A 22,587-nucleotide genomic window follows, 5' to 3' on the forward strand; every position below is an offset into this window, starting at 1 on the left:
TCATAAAAGGAATAGTTTGCTCAAAAATGAAATTGTAATCAACCTCAGGTCATCAAGATGTAGAAATTTAGCATTACATCACTTGCTCACCAGTGGATCCTCTGCAGTGAATGGGTGCCGTCAGAATGAGTGTTCAAATAGCTGATAAAAACAATAATCCACATGACTCCAATCTATCAATCAAGATCTTGTAAAGTGAAAAAACTGTGTTTTTAAGAAACTAATCTAACGTTAAGACACCGGCACCCATTTCCTTTGGTGAGCAAGTGATATGACGCTAAATGTCTCCAAATCTGTTCAGATGAAGAAAAAAACTACATCTACATCTAAGACGGCCTGAGGGTTTTAAATATAAATTTTTGGGTGAACTATTCATTTAATATCAGAAAAACAGAGGCAGATACATAAACAGCCAAAGGTCCAGTTCCTTTCCCAGTGCCTCTGAAACCACTATCAAAACCATTCAATTCAAATAAATAAATAAATACCCCACAAATCAATTTCATAATCAATAATTTATGGCAAAAAAAAAAAAAAAAAAGAATATGAACATCACACTTCCATAACATCTCTGAAAACTTCATAAAGCAGTCGTTTAAAAACTGAAACAATACATAAGTAAACTGAGAAATTCAAGATCCTGGCCAGTTTCACACTGTGAAGTGACTAAAGCTCATTATACACAAACAAAAGCAAAATAATGATGGCTTGAAAAAACACACAGCATGAGAGGTACTCTGCAAGTAGTCCAACAGACAGTAATCAATACCTGAATCAATGCTAAAATCCATTCATTATGTGAAAGTTATTCCTCTGTCCACTAATCTTCCTTACTTTCATATATAAAGATTAGATGGATTTAACTTTAAATCTCTTTTTTTTAAATCACATTCTAGAGGACATTTAAAGATTCAAAATAAACAACATTTAAGCATCTGTTGAGAAAAAGTATCTTCATGTATCAAGTAGCATTGGATTCATTTCGAGAATACTGTGGCGACACATTCTGGAATTGATTAAGGTTTACAGGAAGAGAAAACACAAGCTTTGACTGACTCTATATTCAAAATAGGTACACAATTAACAGCGCAATGTTCTACAATTGCAAGAGCAATGATATTCCACTTTTATCCTGATTTATAGTACAGTAGTACAAGGCATAAATCCTTTGAACACATTTCACTGAACAAAACGCAGACTCTTTGGACACGACTTCAAGATGGCTTGTGTCTCATCCCAAAGGCACAGAATACCCCACAAATACAAAATATTTAAGGCTCATTTCTACACTGACATAAAAAAAAATGTCTTCTCATGTACACCACTATACAAAGGCTTTCCTGATGAACAATTTTCCTTTTATACAAATAATTCAACTGAAAAAAAAAAATACTGTTTTAAGGAATGTAAATATACGTATGATACACTAAAGAATATGTACAACCAAACACATTCATGTAACGAAACAAAAATGTAAACCGTATGAAAACACAAAGTGCTTTCTTCTTCAGAACCAAAGGCAATTATTTATGCTGTACAATTAGAAATTATAAATACATTAATCTCGCCTGCTCGGTGCTGGTACACAAGTGAGACAGATACAAACCAGAGATGCTAGTTAAATTAGTGGCACGCCAATACAGTATGTTAAATTAGTAGCTTTGATTTCCAGTGCAGTGTGTTGCAAATACAACATGTATCTGAAATGACTCTCATTTCAAGCAGTAGATCTCACTAAACCAAATGTATACATTTATTTAATATTACGTCACTGATGTAAACATTAGCTAAACAGCTGTTGATGTATATAGTGCCCTGCAAAAGAAAAACGCAGGAACTTTTTTGACTGAATTTCTGGATTTTAAACACCAAATCTAGCATTTGAACTTTTTTTGCTTTTGCATGGAAGTATAATGCCATAAATGCCTGACAGCAGTGCAACATTTATTGTGTTTGAAGCTGCATTTGTTTAAATCAAAACTCAGCATCAAGAGGGTTTCGGTAGGTCTCCTGTGATCAAGTGCCATTTATCTGTTATCTTTGGCAAAAGTGTGCATCATCCAGTTCACCTTTGTCTTCCAGCTCTCTCTGAGAGCTTCATTAAATTTGACTTTAAAGTTCTTCAGTGCTTCCTCTTCAGATTTCCCCAGTGCCAAAGAGTCCTGAGAGAAAAAGAACGATCTGTCATGATGGAGGTGGAATGTCAGCACTGAACATATTCTATATCCACCTGGTTATGACATTCATTATTCTTCTAATGAATGACTCTTAAAGGAATAGTTCACCCAGATGAAAATTTGTTTACTTTTTTTCACCATTAAGCCATCTAAGATCTAGATGAGTTTGTTTCTCCATCATGACAAATTTAGATTTACGTTATTTGCTCACCAATAGATCCTCTGTGGTGGATGGGTGCCATCAGAATGAGAGTCCAGATGGCTGTTAAAAACACCACAATAATCCACACTAAAATCTTGTAAAGTAAAAAACTGTTTTTATAAGAAACTGATTTTTCAATTAGGGGTTTTACCTTTAAACCATTGCTGTTGGCCAATATACATGTCCATAATCCATAATAATGCATAATCCTATCCACTGTTGTCCTCTCAAATCAAAATCCACCAACATTTTTGTTTAGAGGGGTTTTGGACTATTTACATGGAACTTGTAAATAGTGTTTGATCTATGCATGCTGTATTTCTCTCCTGATTCAGGCAATACATTATTATGGAAAGAGGACATTTTTAGAGTATTTTAGCTAGAAGTTCAAAACATTTTGATGAATTGGTTTCTTATAAACACAGCCTTTCATTTCACAAGACATTAACTGATGGTCTGAAGTCGTGTGGATTACGGTCACATTTTACCAGCTGTTTGGACTCTCATTCTGACGGCACCCATTCATTGGTTTCTTATAAACACAGCCTTTCACTTCACAAAACATTAACTGATGGTCTGAAGTCGTGTGGATTACGGTCACATTTTATCAGCTGTTTGGACTCTCATTCTGACGGCACCCATTCATTGCAGAGGATCCATTGGTGAGCAAGTGATGTAATGCAAAATTTCTTTAAAACGGTCTAGATGAACTTTCAGCAAAGATTAATTTTTGGGTGAACCATATTTTTAAAGGGACAGTTAAACTAAATTATGTAAACATTTACTAAATTAACATTCATGTTATTGCATGAATTACTGTCTTCTGTAGATTATAAATATTTTGAGAATGTCTCTCTTTTTTTCTCCATACTATATTTAAAATTATCTTTTTGTGTGTGTGTTCCACAAAAAGATAAAGTTATAGAGGTTTGACAATTATGATGACAATCTTGAACTCTGTAATGGAAAATTAGAGGTAACATATTGTTTTAGCCTGGTCTTAAAAACCAATCTGATACATAACTGTCTTTAGATGTCATCCATTTAGGTTTGATATTCCATGCTTGCAAAGCACTAGAGAAACTGTAAATAGCAGCCATCTCATTGGTAATAAATAATTCCTCTCTGTGCAGTTTTTACCTTGAGATATTGTATGTCTTTGGAAGAACTGAGCTCAGGGAGTCCTGCAGCTTTCATCAAGGCAAAAAGATTCACAAAAAGAATCCCATTCCTGCAGAGGATTTTGTAGGCTTGTTCGCAGCACTGACGAAACCTGGCGAAGATACGAACACATGTACTCTTTCTTTATTTAATAATGAATTTTACATATTCTCTTTCCCAACTAAAACCTTCCATTTATTAGCAGGTTACATATAAATGTATTCTGGTTATAAGCAGTCAGCAGTTTCCATACTTTACAGAGGAAATAAAAAAAAAAAATTCTGTTTGAAAGAATAGAAACTTAGTTGCTTCTTTTTGTGCTGACAGTTTTACACAGGTGTTGAACTTTTGTAACACTGCTGATGAAAATGGAAGTAAACTACAGAACAAGACCAGTTTAGAATGGTTATAGTGTAGAACAAACCACTAAATGAAAGTCAGAATATGCCAACTAGCTTTGTGTTTGCGATCAAGTCGAGAATTAGGCCATGAATGAAAAAAAAAACATATGTACTGACCGTTCAAATTTCTCGCTGTTGTTGGTCCGTCCCTCCTGAATCACATGGACAAAGTCGTACGTCAGAATGAAAGGCACACGTTCTCTGTTGATCCCAAATTTGCTCTTGAAGTTCCCCAAAAAGTGCCCGAAATCTATATGGAATAACTGCAAACAATAAAGAGAAAATCTTAAGCATACCTTCAATTATTATAAAATTCAAACTTAAAAGACAATTATAAAATGTACATTTATTCATTTGGCAGAAACTTTTATCCAAAGCGACTGACAGTTGAGGAATACAGGAGTATGTGAAATAGGATAAGTGCAACCCATTCTCATATAGGTGGCTGGTGCCATCTTGTGAAACAATTTATGATTACACAGCACTACTGGGGCACTGAGTTCACTCTCACCTGACCCGTTTCCCTGATCATTATATTGTCACTGTGACGGTCCCCTATTCCCAGAACATATGTGGCTACACAGTAGCCTGCACAGGAGAGGGTGAATTCCTCAATTGCTTGATCCAGTTTATCCCTGAAAAAAAGAAAATAATATTTTAATTCATAACCCATTGCTGTTTTCCCCCCCCCAAACATACGTATAATGTATATTACATATAATAGATAAATAGATTAGCCTTTCTTAAAGGGTTAAACATTTGCAGCTTTGTTTCTGCGTGATCTTTTTCATTCACTCTATGACTCACCTGAGACATTCAACATTAATATTGCCTTGTGAATATGTTATATGCCTCTTTCCACCTTAGCTCAGATTCCATAAGAAGTTATACTAGAAGTAATACTAGAAAGTAAACTGCTCAGTAAATAATGTGCTTCCTTATGTACTCACTCATTTCTTAAAGACCAAAATGCAACATGAAAACACTAGACAACATCATCCAATCTGCAAGCAATGGACAGGACCTATTACATGTGTCCCATACTCCTTACGATTTAGCATAACATTTACAGTAAATGGACAAGCAGCACAGAACTGGATATGTCCACAGGGGGCATATATCGGTTTCAGGGAAGACATCATTGTCTTCAGTTTACTGCACTTTAGTTTCAAGAGTATAAACAGGATACTCGAGGAAAAATCATGCATGCATCATAGTGAGTAGCTGGTTTTTTTTTTTGGTTAGCCACATACGCTTAACCAAAAGTAGTTTTGTAAGTTGCCTAAATGCTAAAACATCACACAGATAGGATGTTAAGATAAGTCATGTCCCCAAGTACACTGGGAATATGTGCTGATGCTGAAGGTTAGTTTGTCCCCAAAAAGACCCCAACACTCAGACTTCTCTAAAGCAGTGCATTTCGGAAAAGGTCACCCCCCCCCCCATTCTGACAGGATCGACAACTTGCAAAAGCATACTGTTACACAATGCAACGCACGTTGTGGTTTCATCTTAGTGCTCAGCTTTTATACTTGGCTGTTATCACAAAAAACAATAAGCATATGAAGCCACTTTGGCAGAAAACACCTGCCAAGAACAAATGAAATTGTAAACGCAGCATAACATGGGGTAAATGTACTCCACTGCTGCAACTTCTGCAACCAAAGTGCATTTGATGTTACCCTATAGTTTCATATAAACCAAAAGGTCAAATGAGCCAAGAGAGTTTAACCCTGTGAGTGAGGTTTGAAAGTAAAAAATACATTGCATGTCTAAGTGATGCTAAATTTGTTGGCTACGTTACGCTTGCTTGCAGCATTCACACCACACAAGCTGTGGCGCGGTGTAAGGCTAGAGAGTGTGCTGCTCACCCTGGGTTTTTGGATTTAAGCCAGTTGAGAAGAGCGTCCTTGTTGAAGGCAGCAGTGGCTGCACTGTTGCTGTTATTTCTCTGGATGTTGGCGATAGTGTCTGAGTTTTTCACCACCTCGATAAGACCCGTTTTATTTCCGGTTGACAGGCATCCGTAGGGCAGCATTCTGGGACCCAGAAAACACTCATAATTAAGAAATTACTATTTTGAATATATATATATATATATATATATATATATATATATATATATATATATATATATATTTATTTTTATTTTTTTCCCACATGATCTAATATTTCTCACAGAAAAAAAAATAATTAAGATTAAAAAATGTGTGTGTGTGTGTGTGTGAGAGAGAAATATTACACGTGTGTAAATAAGATTTTTATTTATATGTAAATAAATATTATAAAAATATTACATCTATAAAATATTTATAGTTTACAATGTAAATTAAAAATAGCCCCCCCCCCCTCTTTTGTTTATAATCTATACACAATCTATATAATCTATATACACAAGCGCTAATGTATAGGTGCTTATTCACTGCACACATTTTCTGCAAATTAATAATCTTGACGGATAACAAAGTAAACTATACAAACCTGAGGTCAAGACCTTCTGTTTTCCATAAAACATCCATTAGCTGAATCATCTGAAGGGTTAGCATATCCTGCCTCAAATCTAAAAAAAAAATACAGAGAAAAGGGTCAGTCTTTGTTTTTTGTTTTTTCAATCAAAAACTGAGGGGGAAAAAGATCTTCAGCGCAAGCAAAAACTGTGTAAGCATGACTTTGTGTCCATACCGTCTCCATTCTTGAAGATAATGCCCACATTATCATATTTGTTCTTGTACATCAGCCACAGCGGTTTCATCTTTGAGTCCATGAACTTACACTTGTCTGCACTGAAACAAAAAAGATTAGAATCAAGAACACACGTCCACAAATGGTTGCAAAACAGGCTTTTTGCTTTCTGGTAAATGCTTGTATGCGTAACTTGTACAGTATGTTATGCACCTAAACATTTAGCGGGATTACCCTGAAAAAAAAAAATATTGCTTCTGTAATATTACATTATGCCATTGATTCAGTTTAAGCTTGAAAACTTAAAACAACCCATAAAACCTTTACAAAGTGCATAATGAGAGATTACTTAAAAAGTGTTTTACACAATCATTCCAGTTATCATGAAATCTACATTGCTAAATAACACACCATCTGTAGGATGTTCACCAAAAAAATATCATTTAACACGAGCTGACACGACAACCTCTAAAATCTATTATAGATGTTATATTATCTGATTTAAGAGTTTACTATAAATCTACTTCATTAACATGCATTTGAATGGTACCATAGTTCACACAGCACGATGCTTGGGTTGAGAGGAGAAACGACATCCGAAAGCGCTTCCATGTAAGTGTCCTGTTTGATGCACACTTTCATGTCCTCTGTAGTCTGTATCCTGGTTGCTTTCTGACTGCCGGATTTCACAAAGTCATTGAGAGCTTTCATTTTATTCAGAGCCTCATTCTGTCGGGGACAGAGATAATACAGAAGTATAGACAAATCCATATACGCACATGTTGCATTTGGTGACAGGACTGGATTAAAGCAGTAGGGATTTAACATGCGTGTGATAATCAATATCTGAGGAGGCATGTAAAAACGTGCTGCAAACTTTGAGCAGCAGAGTGCAGTTCCCCTTCCTTCCAGTGGTTTGGCTATTATTAAACATTCAAAAGAAGACGAGTTCTGAGTACAGTCACTGTGGAACTGCTGCTGCAACAAAAAACATATTCCAGCACCCTTGTGCTTACTTACTATATTTATACATGTACATATATTATGTGCCTGAACGAACAGGCGTCGTTTCATGCAAGAAAAGACACAGCGCAAAGTGACATTTACCAGAACCGGTAACAGAGAAAACAAGTCAAGTGTTAAGTTTGGGGCCCCCGAGTGTCAAAAAAGGGCCCCGGAAAGCAAAATACAAGAGAATAAAAGTAGTTTGCATCAGGTCATAAAAGACTAGTTAATAAAAATCTAATAATAATATGACACATTAGTAATGCAACAAACCTGCTTCATCAAGCTCTTGATGTGAAAGATGCTCCCACGACAGTACGCCTCCAGAATAAGTCCAAATCTCAAGCTGACTGAGGACACATGCATTTCTGACCTACAGAGGGAGCAGAAACAAAGCCTAAATGACACTGAAAGGAATGGGGGTGCATTGCTGCAGAGCACTATAAGAAGATGAATTCATACCTGAGGTGCCAAAACAAGAAGTGACCTATTTTTTTGTTGGCCAGGGCTCTCTCAAGCAGGAAACAGGTCAAGTCACAATCCAGGTAGGATTCATACTTCAGAACCTGCACTAGTTGCAAGAGGTACTGAAAGAGTTCATCATCACTGTTGAGAAAAATAAAATGCATTAGAGGAGCCAAGTTGAATATGAATAAATCTGAATATAAATCCCTCATAAATATCCAGTTCAGACAAGGCTCTCTTGACATGCAAATTAAAGAAAACTTTAATAAAATTAATTATTTAAATGATTAGTGCAAGTGCTTTTTTGAATGGCTCTACAAATGTTAAAAGCCATTTGAATAAAGGTATTTTTTTCCTATGATTTTGACATGTATGCATGACAGAGCCTGTGCTGACTGTGCTTTTTTTGTTTAGTTTTTTTTTAGCTCTCAGGTGTTGATTATAGATGCAGTGCCACCCACCTCAACTTCCTGAGGCAGCGGATGGTGAAGGAGCGGGCATGAGGGTCCGGGAAACTGTAGTCCAGAAGTTCTAGAGCATGTATAGCAGGCAATTCTGGCCATTTTCGTAACAAACCAACCATCTAAAATAAAATAAAAAAATGCACTGAATTGGAGTGTACAAAAACCTCTCAAACCCTAAAGTTTAAAAGAAAAGCATCCTGGGTGGTGGTAAAGGTGTGAGAGAGATGTGATATAATGAGCAAATAAATTTTAATATTTAATTTTTAAGAACTTTTTTATTTTCAAAATACTCCTTTTTAACAAATGACCTGAAATAAAAGGATAATTTTTGGTTTTGTTTTGCATTATTGACGCTTGTTTGACTAACCTTTGCCTCCAAAACCCTTTAACCTGTTAACTGTCACTCACGTTTTTGAAGATAGACATGAATGTGCATGATACAAACATAAATTTTTATAATTCATGACTGAAAACATTTTGTAACATGATTTTGATCTACCATTTACATGGTAATGCAATGTCTGATTTTAAAATAGGGGTTTTGAAGGATGAATTTTGAGATTTTATGTTTTCAAGTGATATATAACTTCTGATGATTTCTAAAATGTGATAAAGAAAAAGGCAACGAGGAAGTCTTTTTTTAAACAAAACAAAGCTCCTTTTGTAATATAGATTTCTGAGGGTGCACTCATGTCATAAATTCATCTATTACTTTTCCTACATAATTTTTAACAAAAAATATTGGTAAAATATATATTTGGGAGTCTTAGACCTTTCCAACGATATATTGTTTGTCAAGATTAGATTAGATTAGATTTATTAGATTAGATTTGTAATATAGTATAGTCAACGTAGGCGTTCCGTATACGGGACAGGGTGACATTTAACAGGTTAAGTCCAAAATAGGAAAATAAATTCATATTAAAATGTAAATGACAGAAGCAATTATATTCACATTTATTTTAAATGTGCCTTTTATATGGTTTTTCCTGGAATAATTAACCCTCCGGATATTCTGACCTTCTTTTTCTCGAAAATTATAGTTAATTTAATTTTATCACATTGGACTAAAACCTATTGACTTTGCTCACACAGAGAATAACAACTCATTTTTATACTTTTTTTGTCTGTTTTCACTTCCTCGTTACACTTGTGGTGCTCCCAGAGAAAAATCACAGACAAAAAAAAATCTATATGCTATTTTATTACCAAATATTGGATTCAATCTTTTTATCAACTTGTTTTGTTTCAATTATTGCAGGTTTTATATTTCTCTGAATGTAGGCCTCACTGACCTGAGTTCATGTACATTGGCAAAACTGCCATTGACAAAAAGACTGAATGAAATGTTTGGTGATATATAGCATAATGAGAGAATTACAAGTGATTTTTAAAAGACCCTCAGAACACCAGCTTTGATAAAGTATTTTTAGCAACGCAAAAGGGTTCATTTTTCAATGCCTAAAAATAATCCTATCCCGAGGAACTAGTGGTTCAACATACCTGAGCCACGTCCTCGTGTTTGTTCCACTTAGTGATGAGGAGGAGTTTGGGGAGGCTCTCCGGGTATCGCTGCCTCACCTCCTCACGTAATTTCCACAGAAGCTCCTTCTCATCCTCAAAGAACTCGGTGTAATTTTTATTGTCCACAATCTCTTTCAGTTTCAGGTGCTAAAAAGAAAACAGTCACGTCTGTTTAGATGAAAGTCTCCTAAAGTAGTTTTAGCGCTTTCGTCTCTAGTGATAAGAATCAATCATTGGAAAACATTCAATGCTTCAGCTAACCACAACTCTTAACAGTGCTGTAGAAATACAGGCCCTAATGTAGCAACCATTTCCATCTCATGGCATGTTTCTCCTCTAACAGACCAATTCATGCTATTACGTACCTCTTCTTTTGAAGCTTTTTCACCATTCATTCCCAGATCATTTAGCTGAAAATAATATGAAGATAATTTCCATAAAACGTACAGACATTATGAGAAGCATACACACATTAAGGAGAACCACAAAAAGGCACCTTTTCAATTGGAGGATAATACAGGGGGTGTGGTCTGATGTTGGGAAAGCGAATCAGAAGACCGGCCGTGCTGTCAATGTTTGGATTTTTCTCCACAGTGCCCATAGGATTCAACAAATCTCCTTTATCATCTAAAAATAAAGCGACTGAGCTTTTAAAACCTGAACTGATGCCTCTAATCCTGATATGAAATAACTAAAATTAACCATTCTAAAAAGGACTCTAAAATCATTCTTTAAATCATTGAAAATAACTTGACCAAAGGTCAAACCAAAAGAAGTAGCTGTAAACAGCATGAGCTACTGTTCATTTTACATTTTTACATGTACATTTATTCATTTGGCAGATGCTTTTATCCAAAGCAACTTACAGTTGAGGAATTCAATAAGTGATTTATCATAATTATACAAGTAAATGTACCTGGGACTGATGGCCATGTGGACAGGGAAAATTCTCCAGTTTTTAGCTGGTCCTTGTAGTCAAACACCATCGTGTTAACCCAGGCTAGAGGGCAGTCCTGTGAAAAGAGGGTTAATTTGGAGGTTTATTAACCATATTGGGATTACACTTTACACAACAGTCTTTTTATGTGGGAGAGGTGACACTGTCAACTAAACAACTCTGTACACTAATGCCGGAGTTGTGGGAGGTGACGATTTAACCGACTAACCAAATATTCCAGTCACAACAGCAGTGATTACCAACAGACCCATAAAACAGATCTAATCCTTCCTGCGTAGGATTGAAACGTAGTCCAGTTATCAAATTAAAGTGCTGCTATTTGTACACAGACATTACCACAATCAATAGTGTTTTTAGAAGCGCCTTTTTGTAAAAAGAGATTCAGTCAAATATAAAAGGTGAAATTAATAGATGTAAAACTGAAAGTTTACTGCAAATATCTGCCCATTTTAACAAATAAAAAACTAAAACAAAAGAAAAAAAAGTTAAATTTCTAATCCAATTCAATTGCACAATCCATGCCAATGTAGCCTAAATCTACATAACGTAACAGTATATATAAATACACAGGTTACATTTATACACTTTAAAATCTTAAATAAGATATAAAATCTTAAATATGATCAAAGAAACATTCTATTCCAATTTATATTAATTCAGTATTGACAAAATCGACACGGTAACTATATATGGAAATCCATATTTGAAAACCTTAAAAGTAATTCAGAAATGATTTTTTAATATTCAATTTATAATGAATTATAAACATTTTAATTAAATTGTATAAAATAATTTATAATTCATAAAGAATTTCAGAATACAGAGTCATTTACAAAAAACTGCAGGATAATTAAAAATATAATTTTATAGCTATTATAGATTTATTTTAAAAGAACATGATTTCTATTACCATGCATCTACATATACATGAATATTTCATCATAAACTAGAGATAAACAATACACTTAAGTTTCTAGATGGCGAAATATGGGGTTCCATCAGAACTAATACAATGCACAGTACGTATACAATGCAATGAGTATAACAGGAGGAGACACTTTTTTTCTCTTCATGTCCCACGCCCATGTGGACTTCTCTAGTTTGCTGAAAGAGAAGTAACACTGAAAGCAGAAGTGGATGCGTTGGTGTTGCCAACAGCAGTCCACCATACACACACAAAAACACACACACACACACACTTTGACACCTGGGAATTTCAACACTGCGCCTTCAGTTAACAACACACGCTATATGACAAAGACAGGGCCATGAAGAGGCGGGCTGGTGAGTTTTGATTTGACATCAACTAGCTGCTCTGTCCTAACGTTTAATTTTGGGTTACCCGCACTGAGCGAAAATGGATCACAACATCCTGTTGTGAGGGTTTAAATAATATTGCATCATGCTGAATATACAACCAGTGGTGTGTTAGATGTCTTTAACTTCAAAACAACATTCACTGTGAACATCTTCAGCAGCCATGCATGTCAAACACTCCAAGTATAGCATCTGTTAGGTGTCTCATCTCTCATCAGTCAGTCTGTTGGTTGTTAAGGGACTTGTTTGCTGTTAAAACGAAATGAATCATACCGCTCTTTTGTTTTTCTTCTTGGTTGGGCGCTTCTTGGTCTTCTCAATGACGCCGTAGAGGGCAAAGCAGAGGCGGCTCATACGAGGCAGGTCACTCACGCTGATGTCGAACACTAGTTTCTGGTCCCATACGGGGTCAGAGCAAACACTGACCTCATTACTGATGACCACTTTGCACAGGAGCTCACTGCCATGGAAGAGGCCAGCCTGAACCACCAGCTGAGAGAAAGAGAATGATCGCAGAGCTGGAGATTAGTCTCAAATCGGCCTTAAAAAGTCTACAGTTTTAAGGAGAAGAAACCTAGTTTTAGTTTTCTGAAAACAAAAGAATGCATGAATGAATGAAGTGAGTGAAGTATGAGGAAGTAAACGAGTTCCTGGCATAAAAAGCATGTGGAGTAACTTGTTACACGGAACAGTTGTCACAAGAAAATTATGTTTTTCTCTAGCAGTGGTTTCAGCGCAAATTTTTTTTTAAAACCTTCTCAAATTCAAATAACTATATTCTTATCATTTACAATGTCCGTAAACTCTATCCTCTGACCTTAAAATACAATAATATTTTTTATATTATTAAGAAGAATGAGCAAGAGAACAAGACTGACTAATTCAAAGCTCTTTGGCAAGAGACGGGAAAGACATGCGGAACAATAAACATTGAGAATAAAGCAAACCGAGCACTATGAACAATGAAATGAAAATGTGAACTCTTCACACGAATCATGTCAAAATATTATTCTGACATCGCTAGCTCCATTTTGAAAGCCAGATTTCTTAAACAAAAAATTGCTGTGAGGGACAATTACATGAACGTTTTTGCATGATAAAATGCTTTCCCATGTAGACATATTTAACCCTGTCCAAAAAAATATATATCTGACTGGTCTACATGTGTTTCTCATGAATTTTTTTAAAATAGAAACAGACGTTCAGTGACTGTTGACTTCTCAGACAAGCAAAAAAGGAGATGCGAGTGGTGAACAGAAGCAACAGTGCCGGCCTTTTCTAAGAATCTAGGCCCAAGAGAGAGCCGTAAAGCCAGATAGTCACTCCCCACTTCCTGTTTTGATGTTTCACTTAACCGCTTCTGATGAATTATGGGAAATATGTGGTCAGGGTCACATGACCACAGTGTTCATGATTTCACCCCTCACTACCTGCCACAGTTGAGATGCTCAACAACCCAACATGCATCCTACTAACAATATACAAATGAAGATACACAAACAAACATGTAAACAAAAAGGCAATTTTACCTTCATGCCTTCATCCGCGTTTACTCGGCTGCCCTGTAGAAGGTATATATAGAAAGGCTCATGGATAGACCACAGCGAAGACGTGTTTTGCTGTTGAGAAAAAAGTATTAGTTAACATCTGAAACCTTTTCTTCATTATCAAATGCTTGTAGTTTCATTTGCAAGCTAAAAATCGAATGTGCAAGCATGCTTGACAGTTACAGAGAAACCAAAACCAAACAACAGAATGAGGAACTAACATTAGCTCGAATCTAATGTTGTGAAGGTAAACCAAGCAGTTCATTTTGGTTCAGTATCGTTCTTTCATCGAATGGTATATCAGGTACATCAGACAACCACAGAAGAAACGTACATGCTCAGTAGCGATGGGGAAGTTGATTTGAAACGGCTACTTGTTTAAAACTGTAGTTAGCTACACTACAAGCTGCTAATAAAATTAATTATATTGAAGCTATTTTAGGGGGAACTAACTTTATAAATGCATTCCTCTAACAATACAGGCGCCAATTTATTTTTGCAACCAGAAATATATGGTTTTTAGAAAAATTTTTTATATAAGCATGAAAGTCCAGCCCAAGATTTTACGAATTAGCCACCAATTTGCTAAAGCGTAAAATGGTTACAAACTGGCATGACGGTTTGTTCGAAAACTTAGCTTGTTTAAAGGCTAAGATATTGTCATACTAATTCAAACTAGCTAGAATTGCTTCAATTAATTTATTATTATTATTTTTATTCCATCTCATTAATTCAAAGCACTTCTATGAAGGGGTCACACATGATCAAAAAGTCACCACGGGTAAATGATTGCGATGTCGCATTGCAAATCAAGTTCAGAGAGGTTGAAGTCTACAACAAAAGCTACAAGAGAAACGTGACAAAAGTTCCCCTGTTAATATCAGATCGTGTTCCGGTGTAAAAGTGCCTTCTCACCCTTTTCAGAGGCAGCGGGGGTGGTTTGGACTGAGCACGACTCCTGGACACCTGGTTACTGAGGCCACCCTGTTCCTCCTGGTACTTGATGATGACTGAATGATGCACCATGGTCAGGTGTGGGGTGATACCTCCATGCAAACATGTAAAAATATACTGCCAGAGTGAAAAAAAAAAAAAAGAGATAGAACAAATTAAGAAAAAAATAGCTCATACGTTCAAGATACATTGAGTTATGGTGCTCATTTGGGTTGCACAAGTTCAAATCTGGCACAAATCATGTCCTGAATTCATTTTCTTTGTATCATTTCTTGTCCTCTGTCCACAAAAAAAAAAAAAAAGCCTCAAAAATTCTTAAATGAGAAATGAATGAGGAAAAGCATTTTGTTTTTTCGTAAACAGACACAAAGAGATAGACAGTGAAGGATGGAAACGGTCGCAGAGGTACAGATGGTTTTATCAGTTCCTGTTTTCCAAAATGTACACTATAAAGACCTGACCAGATCCAGTACTCCTGGACTAATCATCATCAGATCCTGCGGCCTGTTCATTTAGGTAGCGTAATGCTGCTGAAATCACATTATCTTTAACGTAGTTGATGTTTTGAAGGCTGGTAGAAATATATGACTCATCTTTGTAGGTATGAGCGGTTTCTAAATCAACAACTACTTCAGAGCAGTAAAGACCTACGATGAATTCAAATCAAGGCCTCTGAAGAGCTTGGCAAACTTTACATTGCAGTAATATATGGAACTAGCAAAACAACAGGACAAGAAATAAAAAGACATGCAGCCTGGAGTCTGAAAGTGTGTACGCTTTCATATGAATTTGAAAGAAAATGTAGCTGTGAAGTCGAGAAGATGTTGTGATTTTCAGACTTACTTTAAACTGGCAGAGTGGATATTTTCCATAAATAAACTCCCATCTCCCGTTAATCTGAAGGCTGTAGTCCTCTGGCTTCTCCTGCTTTGTCGATCGGAACACGGTGGACTTCTTTCTCAAGGCGTTCTGTTTCAGAAGAACCGGCAGGTCGTGCGGATCTTGCTGGAGAACGAAAGTCTCCTACAAAGTCAAAATGTGAAATGCATAACCAGGGGCTCTAAACAAATTATATGGAAAAAAAACATGGAAAGAGATTCAAGTCTGTTCTTGCGGTTTGGGATACATTTTTTCAATATAGGCTGAAACTATTGCTAACAAGCCATGACTATAATATAATAAATACTTAATAAAACATTTTTTATATATATTCAAATAGAAAACAGTTATTTTAAATTGTTACATTATTTCACAGTATTACTGTTTTAACTTATTTTTATTCAATGAAATGCTGCCTTGTTGAGCATAAGAGACTTCTCTCAAAAACATAAAAAATATCTTTAAACCCCAAACATTTGAATGGTACTGTATAATAAAAAAATATGGAAATTCTGCATCTGAATATAGGCAAAAACTGAGAATGCCAAGTTGACTGAGAGTGTGGGGAGACTATGCTTTATGGGAGTGGGTGGTCATGGTTCCCATGATTCTCATTTCCATGGTAACAGCAATTCTCTGGGGCCTTTGAACAGTTCGTGTTATGAAAGGGGTCCTTGGCTCAAAGAAGTTAGAGAAAACATACTCTAGTTATAGTAAAAAAAAAAAAAAGAAGAAAACTCCCTCATAATCACTGATATGCACAGGGTCAGAGTTCACTTATGATAGTAGAATTAATTACTCATAATCTGATTGTTTTTCTCTGCAAATGCGGTGTCGAAACAGTCTGGCTTTTGATGTCCATGCCATGCATTATAAAAACAAGTGCTGCTGGAGTTTTTCTTTTTTGTTTTGCACGCTTCAGACTCATTACAGGGTTTAAGATCATAGGTAAATAACATTTGTGTTGAGTGGGTGGGGGATTGACAGGCACCACAACACATATAAATACTATCAAAGGCTTCACTCTGGAAAACTGGGTCAGTGAGAGCCATGTGTGCCTGCAGATGCTGCAGTGACATCATCACCGTCTAAACGTCTCCTCACTGTTACGATTTGTGATATCAAAGGCAGAAAATGTGTCAGTCTAAAATTAGACTTTTGCATGAGAGGATTTAATAGTCAATGACTACATTACATGCTCATTTTACATTATCAGCACAAACAGAATGCAGATACATAGTATTAAAGTAAAGTAATTAATTAGTTGAATCGTAGCATAAAAGAATTGTATATTAATTTGAACTTTACTCACCTCACTGCCCTCGAACTTCACATTGACAAAAATCTTTTTGACACTGCATGATTTCCCCGATTGCGCCACTACAGAGCACGGCTCCAAGTCACATGGGAAGTTGTACTCCATCCATTGATCCCATGGCAACATCTGCCGCACCTGAGCACGCTCTTCACAAAATGTCCGCATTTTCATTCGGAATTCATTCACCTCATGGTTTTTTTGGGATTCAAATTCATGGTGACCTGTGGAGCAGGTTTCGTGCCAATTAGAACAAAGTCAGAGAGCTAAAACTGTCCTGTTAACATTCATTAAGAAAATACTACAAACACTAAAACTACCAACAATTAAACTCTCTGAGACACAAAAAAATTGTGCCGGTAATATCGTACAAAAATTAGCACAATGCTAAAAGCAAATAATAAAATCCAATTAATCCCACAATCATACGTTTTCACTAGAATCTAGTCGAATTAGGCAGAAGGTAACATGAACATATTGTGTGACCATCCTCAATTTGTTTTTACAAAACTACCCAAGGTAAGAAAAGACTATCTCAAAAAGGGGAAATGATCAACAACAACCAGATATTCTGAATCAGCCTGTCGTGTTCATAATTTTTTTTTAGTTTAAATAAGCAAATTCTGCTGAACAGCTGCCAAAGCCATATCATTCTGCTGCAGCGGTGAGTAAACGTCAAGCTGTTTCAATTGTGAGCCGTCCAAACACTCTGAGGTCAGCTGAGGACCAGTGTGACACAAACCTTTTCCTATTAGAAGACTGATCTGGGTGTTGATGAGCTTTTCGACTCGGTCTCCTTCCCGGGCCACCAGCCGGAGAATTGGCAAGAACAGCCGAACGTCACTCATGCGCCGCTGCTCATCTTCCAGCTCCTCCCGCTCCGCGGTCATGTTGATGCAGGTGAAGACGTAGGCATCCGGGTCACTCAGGGCACTGAACAGAGGCTCGTTCCTGGCATTCTTCCACACCATCTAAGACAAAAGCCACAATATCAGGATTTTAATGTGGCCAATGGGTTTGACTAGTACAGTTGATTTATATTAATTTGTGCTGACAATCTAATACCACTATTTTAAATGATGTTACCCAGCATACGATGCTGTTACGCTTCCTGGCTAGTTCAGCCAGTAAGACTTCCTTAGTCAACCAGCTTCACTAGAAAAACCATGCATTTTGTGCTAGCGAACATCACGCCTATAGTGGTTCACCAGCACAGAAATAGCACAGAAAATTAAATCTGTTCATTATCATCAAAGTATATTTTGTTTGTTTTATTTTGCGTGACAACTTATCCATTCAATCAAATAATTTACTATTGAGAACCAAGCGTATTGTACAAACAAGAGTACATATAACAAAACTTGTCTGGGGTATATTAGAAGTAAAAAGACGAAAGCAGTATATACAATTTTTTTGTTTACTTCTTAAACAACTGGGTTACTTTCAGGTTTTTACTTTTGGATATAATTTCCGTCAGTTTTAAATTGTTGAAATAAAGGGATTTTTTTTAAACCATCCGACTTTATGAATATAATAACCAGCAAATGTAATAATTAAATAAAAAATAAACAATAGATTTTTTTTATCACCAACCAATCAATCAAATAATGTTGTGTACTCAAAATGTCCTGCTATATAATAAAATGTTTTTATTATTATTTGTTAACTTAATTATTACAGATGCAGTTTTACGACCTCATAGTAGTGGTTCCTTAAAATTTAGTCACCCTCATGAACAAATCGTTCAGACCATTTTGTGGACCAAATCAACCAATTCATTGAAAGATCTGTTTACAAACTGGACATTGACACTTCTCATATAAACAAGGAGCTTTAAGATACGATGTTAAGATATTTTACCAAATAATGATTTCAATTTTTTTTTCTAAGATGCATTAAGAGTTTCAAAGTTGTATGGACCTTATTTGTGGTGCTTTTTTGTCCTTTTTAACCTAAAATGTTGATGCTCATTACAAAAAGTCCATGTCAACTATCTACGTTCTCCAATTTCTGCAAAATAGTATGTTTGGTGTTTGCATGTGACCAGAGGGTCTCCTCACCTTCTTGATGGTACTAATGGTTTCATTGCATGCTACGGGAAAGTTGAGGTAGATCCCCGTGGGGAGGAGGAACTCCATGTTGACCTGTTGCCGACCCTCCCTCTCCCACACATCCTGCATGCCAAAGACCCCCGGCGGCATGGTGCAGGAAACTCATCTACAGCTGACCCCACTGCTGAACACAGATAGACGCTTTACAACAGTTCATGTCATACAATTCTGAACATGCATGAAGTGTTTACTAGCTGTTACAACCCAGTGAACCAATTACAGAGGCAGGGAGTGACCTCAAGACGCTCAATTAATATTCAGAGAGAAGAGAGAGCATGTAACATACGCTGTTTAATAAATAATTATTAAGACACTTTGCTTTTAAATGTGCAGCACATGGTCTTTAAAAAACATATAATTCATATTATGATTGAAATCATTTTATCATGACTAGTAGCAATGGAATGTGTCAGTAAAAGTGTGATAAGTTCAGAATATTTGTACTGAATAATTAAAGAAATAGTTGATTCTATGATCACTACAACTTAAAAAAAAAATCTGAAAACATGATCATAATAGTAAACCTCAATTAATACATGGTTCAAATAAAAACATAGAAATATATCGCAAGTTATTATAAACTTCAAATGTTGCACATGAGCTTCAAAATTAATGTAGAATATACTATTAACTTACTATTTTTTTAAGTATAGAATATACTTCTTTTCACGTGGTAAATATTGAGAGTGTCTTATTATGCAGTAAGTTTATACTAATCACGATATATAATTTTATACTATATTTCTATGCAATATTATTACTGTGCAATGGTTTGTATCAACTGACCTGCTAAAGAAAATGAAAGCAGTGCATACTAGGAAGTATACAAAATATAAACTTGTTTATATGCACACAACGATACAATTACACTTACACTATCAATGAAAAAAGAACACTGAATATTCTATTTAAAGCAGATTTCAATTGCAATTAATCATAAACAGAAGTATGGTGCCCCTGAGATTAGATTTTACATTGTATCATATTAATCAATATCTAATATCATATATGCTATGCATGTGTCTGAAGCACACACTGCAGCTCTGTGATGAATTGTCGGACTGTATAGGGTTACAAAGCCGGCAGGAGGGCCAATATCCGAGAAACGTGGCGCACATCATCTTTTATCAGTACAGCAATTTCACAGATATTATACTATATTTAAAACTATGCGTCTGTCGAAAATATATGGGGTATATAAAGTCATAGCGATTAAAAAGATCACATTATTTGATTATGCATTTTTAAAAAGGCAGGTGTCAACACATTTTTGCGTAAGCCACCATGAATAAGCCTGTGCTTGTTTCACATTCTGGTAATGGGAAACATGAAACAATATATGACAATGTGACAGCGCCAACTTACCTTCAAGCGTCACCGGCGGTTCATTTCTCCATCTTTAGAAACAGCGATGCTCCTTTACTTTGACATTGAAGACCGATATCTTCCAGGTGCGTGAATCTCGGTCACCGATCAAGATGCCAGTGTTTGACAGGTCTGAAATGACAGCAGTGTTGATAATCCTTTAGTGATTGGAGGTGTTAAAGTGGCTGTCTGCACTGCGCGTTGAGCACCGCGTTCCTAACTCGTAGGGATCATCGACATGTGTTGTGTACGTTAGTCTCTCTCTCTCTTCCTCTTTCTCGCGCTCACTTACTTCCTCCTCTTCTCTCTCTCTCTCGCTCTCTCTCTCTCTCTCTCTCTCTTGTTGTCATTCATGCACGACATAATACTGACAATAAAAAAATGTCTGCGTTACCATGCCCTTCATTCAGAAAGAAATCGGCTGAATATGTTTGGAGAAAGCGTTACAGTAAAATATAAAATATATTTGATGTTTTGAAGACTAATGACTTTGAATTAACTGACACCGTTTTTTTCATTACATAAAACGATTTATGATTTTAACTTTCATATGTAATAAGTTTGCACTTTTCATAACGTTTGAAACAATAGTAACGGTCCCTAACTCTTCCTCCGCACATCATCGTCTGGCTTCCTCTGCTTTTTAGGTCTGTTTCCACGCGTGCAACATGTTGCATTCGTTTGAAAGCCATCTCTGTAATTACTTCATTCTGGTCAATCATATTTATGCATTATGAGCTTTAAATTAACAAAAAGCGATAAAACAAATAAAATGTGATCCAAATATGTGTCTTCTGATTCATCCCAGTGACTCGAATTTTTTTAATTTGTTCACCAAGATCCAGTTTATACTTGTAGGGTGATGAAAAGTGTTATGAGTCAGTCACTGAATCATTTACTCAACCGATTCGCCAAAGATGCCGAGTCCTTCGCGTTTCAATTAACTTGAACTGCGTATGCAATCATATTCCTTCGGCCGCTTTATCTCCTTGTTGTGAATGCGACTGACTTAAATTAAAATTTTCGTTCACAAATGAGCTTTGGTTCAGCACCGAATCTTGTTTAGACTAAAAAAGACGACTGATTAACTGTAGGGAGCGTATTCGTTTAGTAAGTTCAACCAATGAAATGCTCACTCAAAGCCCGTACTCGAATACTATTGGCTCATGTCATAGTCAGTCTTTCAAGGTAGCTACTCATACATTAATTTTTTTTAAAAACACGAAATGTGTTCCAGATCATGTTTACTAGTATTATCCGAAACCAGTTGTCACGTGATACCAGTAAATGCTGTACATAACACGCCGAATTATTGAACTTATTATTTCCTCATTTTAAATGAAACCGGTCAGACGTGTTTTCCTGTGAGAGAGAGTAAGGAAGCTCTATTTCTGGATGCCACTGACAGCGAATAACGATTATGGGTCCTTGGGGAAGTCACTTAAAAGCACCAGTCATTCTGTCAAACAGGCTAATGTTGTCTGCTTTCAGCAAGTAGACGTCTAGTAAAAGGCTATTATTTTATTGCTGAGAAGAAAAATAATAATATTCGCAAAAGATTAATCTTAAAGCGGTGCCCTAACTTAACCCCTCAACTTATAAAGATTTGCAAGGCATTTATAAAAAAATAAAAAAAAAGTTTTGTAATCCAATTGGAGTACAATCTCAGGCCCAATTATGAAAACACTATTGAATCCAAGTCCTGAAACTGCATGTAATTAGCCACATGCTGTTTAATCATCTGCACAGACATTCATAGGTCTTCTTTTCAGTCATATAAAAGACTATAGTGGTGCTGTGATGATAACAAGCTTCTAAAATGCACCACGCCATTGAAAGCTCACAGCTTGTGAAAACAGGAAGTGTATGTGCAGAACAGAAACTCAGAGTGAAATAAAGCCAAAGACCCCTGAGCCCACATCCACCCACCTTCACCCTCAACCCACCAGTCAATGCAGGCCAAAGTGCACCACTCTTCCAGACAGCCGATCACCGCAGGGAAGTTACTGGAGGTGATGGGGAAAACCAAACAAATGCAATGTCATTATAGCCCCTGTGCT

The 22,587-nt window shown here is 36.1% G+C and overlaps 1 protein-coding gene across 2 annotated transcripts; it reads right to left on the minus strand.

The window, feature by feature from the left end:
• Nucleotides 1-691: 691 nt before the first annotated feature.
• Nucleotides 692-21,175, minus strand: LOC127944621 (phosphatidylinositol 4,5-bisphosphate 3-kinase catalytic subunit delta isoform). Of its 2 annotated transcripts, none has more exons than XM_052540695.1 (23): nucleotides 20,528-21,175; nucleotides 19,112-19,286; nucleotides 17,794-18,022; nucleotides 17,049-17,275; nucleotides 15,701-15,880; nucleotides 14,819-14,974; nucleotides 13,886-13,975; nucleotides 12,630-12,848; nucleotides 10,998-11,094; nucleotides 10,578-10,708; nucleotides 10,447-10,491; nucleotides 10,061-10,228; nucleotides 8,555-8,676; nucleotides 8,091-8,234; nucleotides 7,902-8,001; nucleotides 7,174-7,352; nucleotides 6,624-6,724; nucleotides 6,423-6,501; nucleotides 5,813-5,980; nucleotides 4,453-4,576; nucleotides 4,059-4,204; nucleotides 3,520-3,652; nucleotides 692-2,162 (listed from the first exon to the last, which is right to left on the minus strand). In XM_052540695.1, the coding sequence occupies exons 2-23, from the start codon at nucleotides 19,250-19,252 to the stop codon at nucleotides 2,028-2,030; spliced, it is 3,114 nt and encodes a 1,037-aa protein (XP_052396655.1). In that variant the 5' UTR covers nucleotides 19,253-19,286; nucleotides 20,528-21,175; the 3' UTR covers nucleotides 692-2,027. The 2 variants fall into 2 exon arrangements, with proteins under 2 accessions (XP_052396655.1, XP_052396654.1); XM_052540694.1 differs by having other exon boundaries at nucleotides 19,112-19,283; nucleotides 20,528-20,829.
• Nucleotides 21,176-22,587: the final 1,412 nt, after the last annotated feature.

Source organism: Carassius gibelio, chromosome A23 (genome assembly GCF_023724105.1).
Source record: "Carassius gibelio isolate Cgi1373 ecotype wild population from Czech Republic chromosome A23, carGib1.2-hapl.c, whole genome shotgun sequence".
NCBI classification, from domain to species: Eukaryota; Metazoa; Chordata; class Actinopteri; order Cypriniformes; family Cyprinidae; genus Carassius; species Carassius gibelio.

What these genes read in the sequence shown, in the direction of transcription:
- LOC127944621 (XM_052540695.1), bottom strand. Translation starts at nt 19,252, where the DNA reads ATGCCGCCGGGGGTCTTTGGCATGCAGGATGTGTGGGAGAGGGAGGGT. An exon ending in TGAAGTTCGAGGGCAGTGAG is followed by an intron (nt 15,881 to 17,048) that starts GTGAGTAAAGTT and finishes TTGACTTTGTAG; the next exon opens with GAGACTTTCGTTCTCCAGCA. An exon ending in CCCCGCTGCCTCTGAAAAGG is followed by an intron (nt 13,976 to 14,818) that starts GTGAGAAGGCAC and finishes TTTTCTCAACAG; the next exon opens with CAAAACACGTCTTCGCTGTG.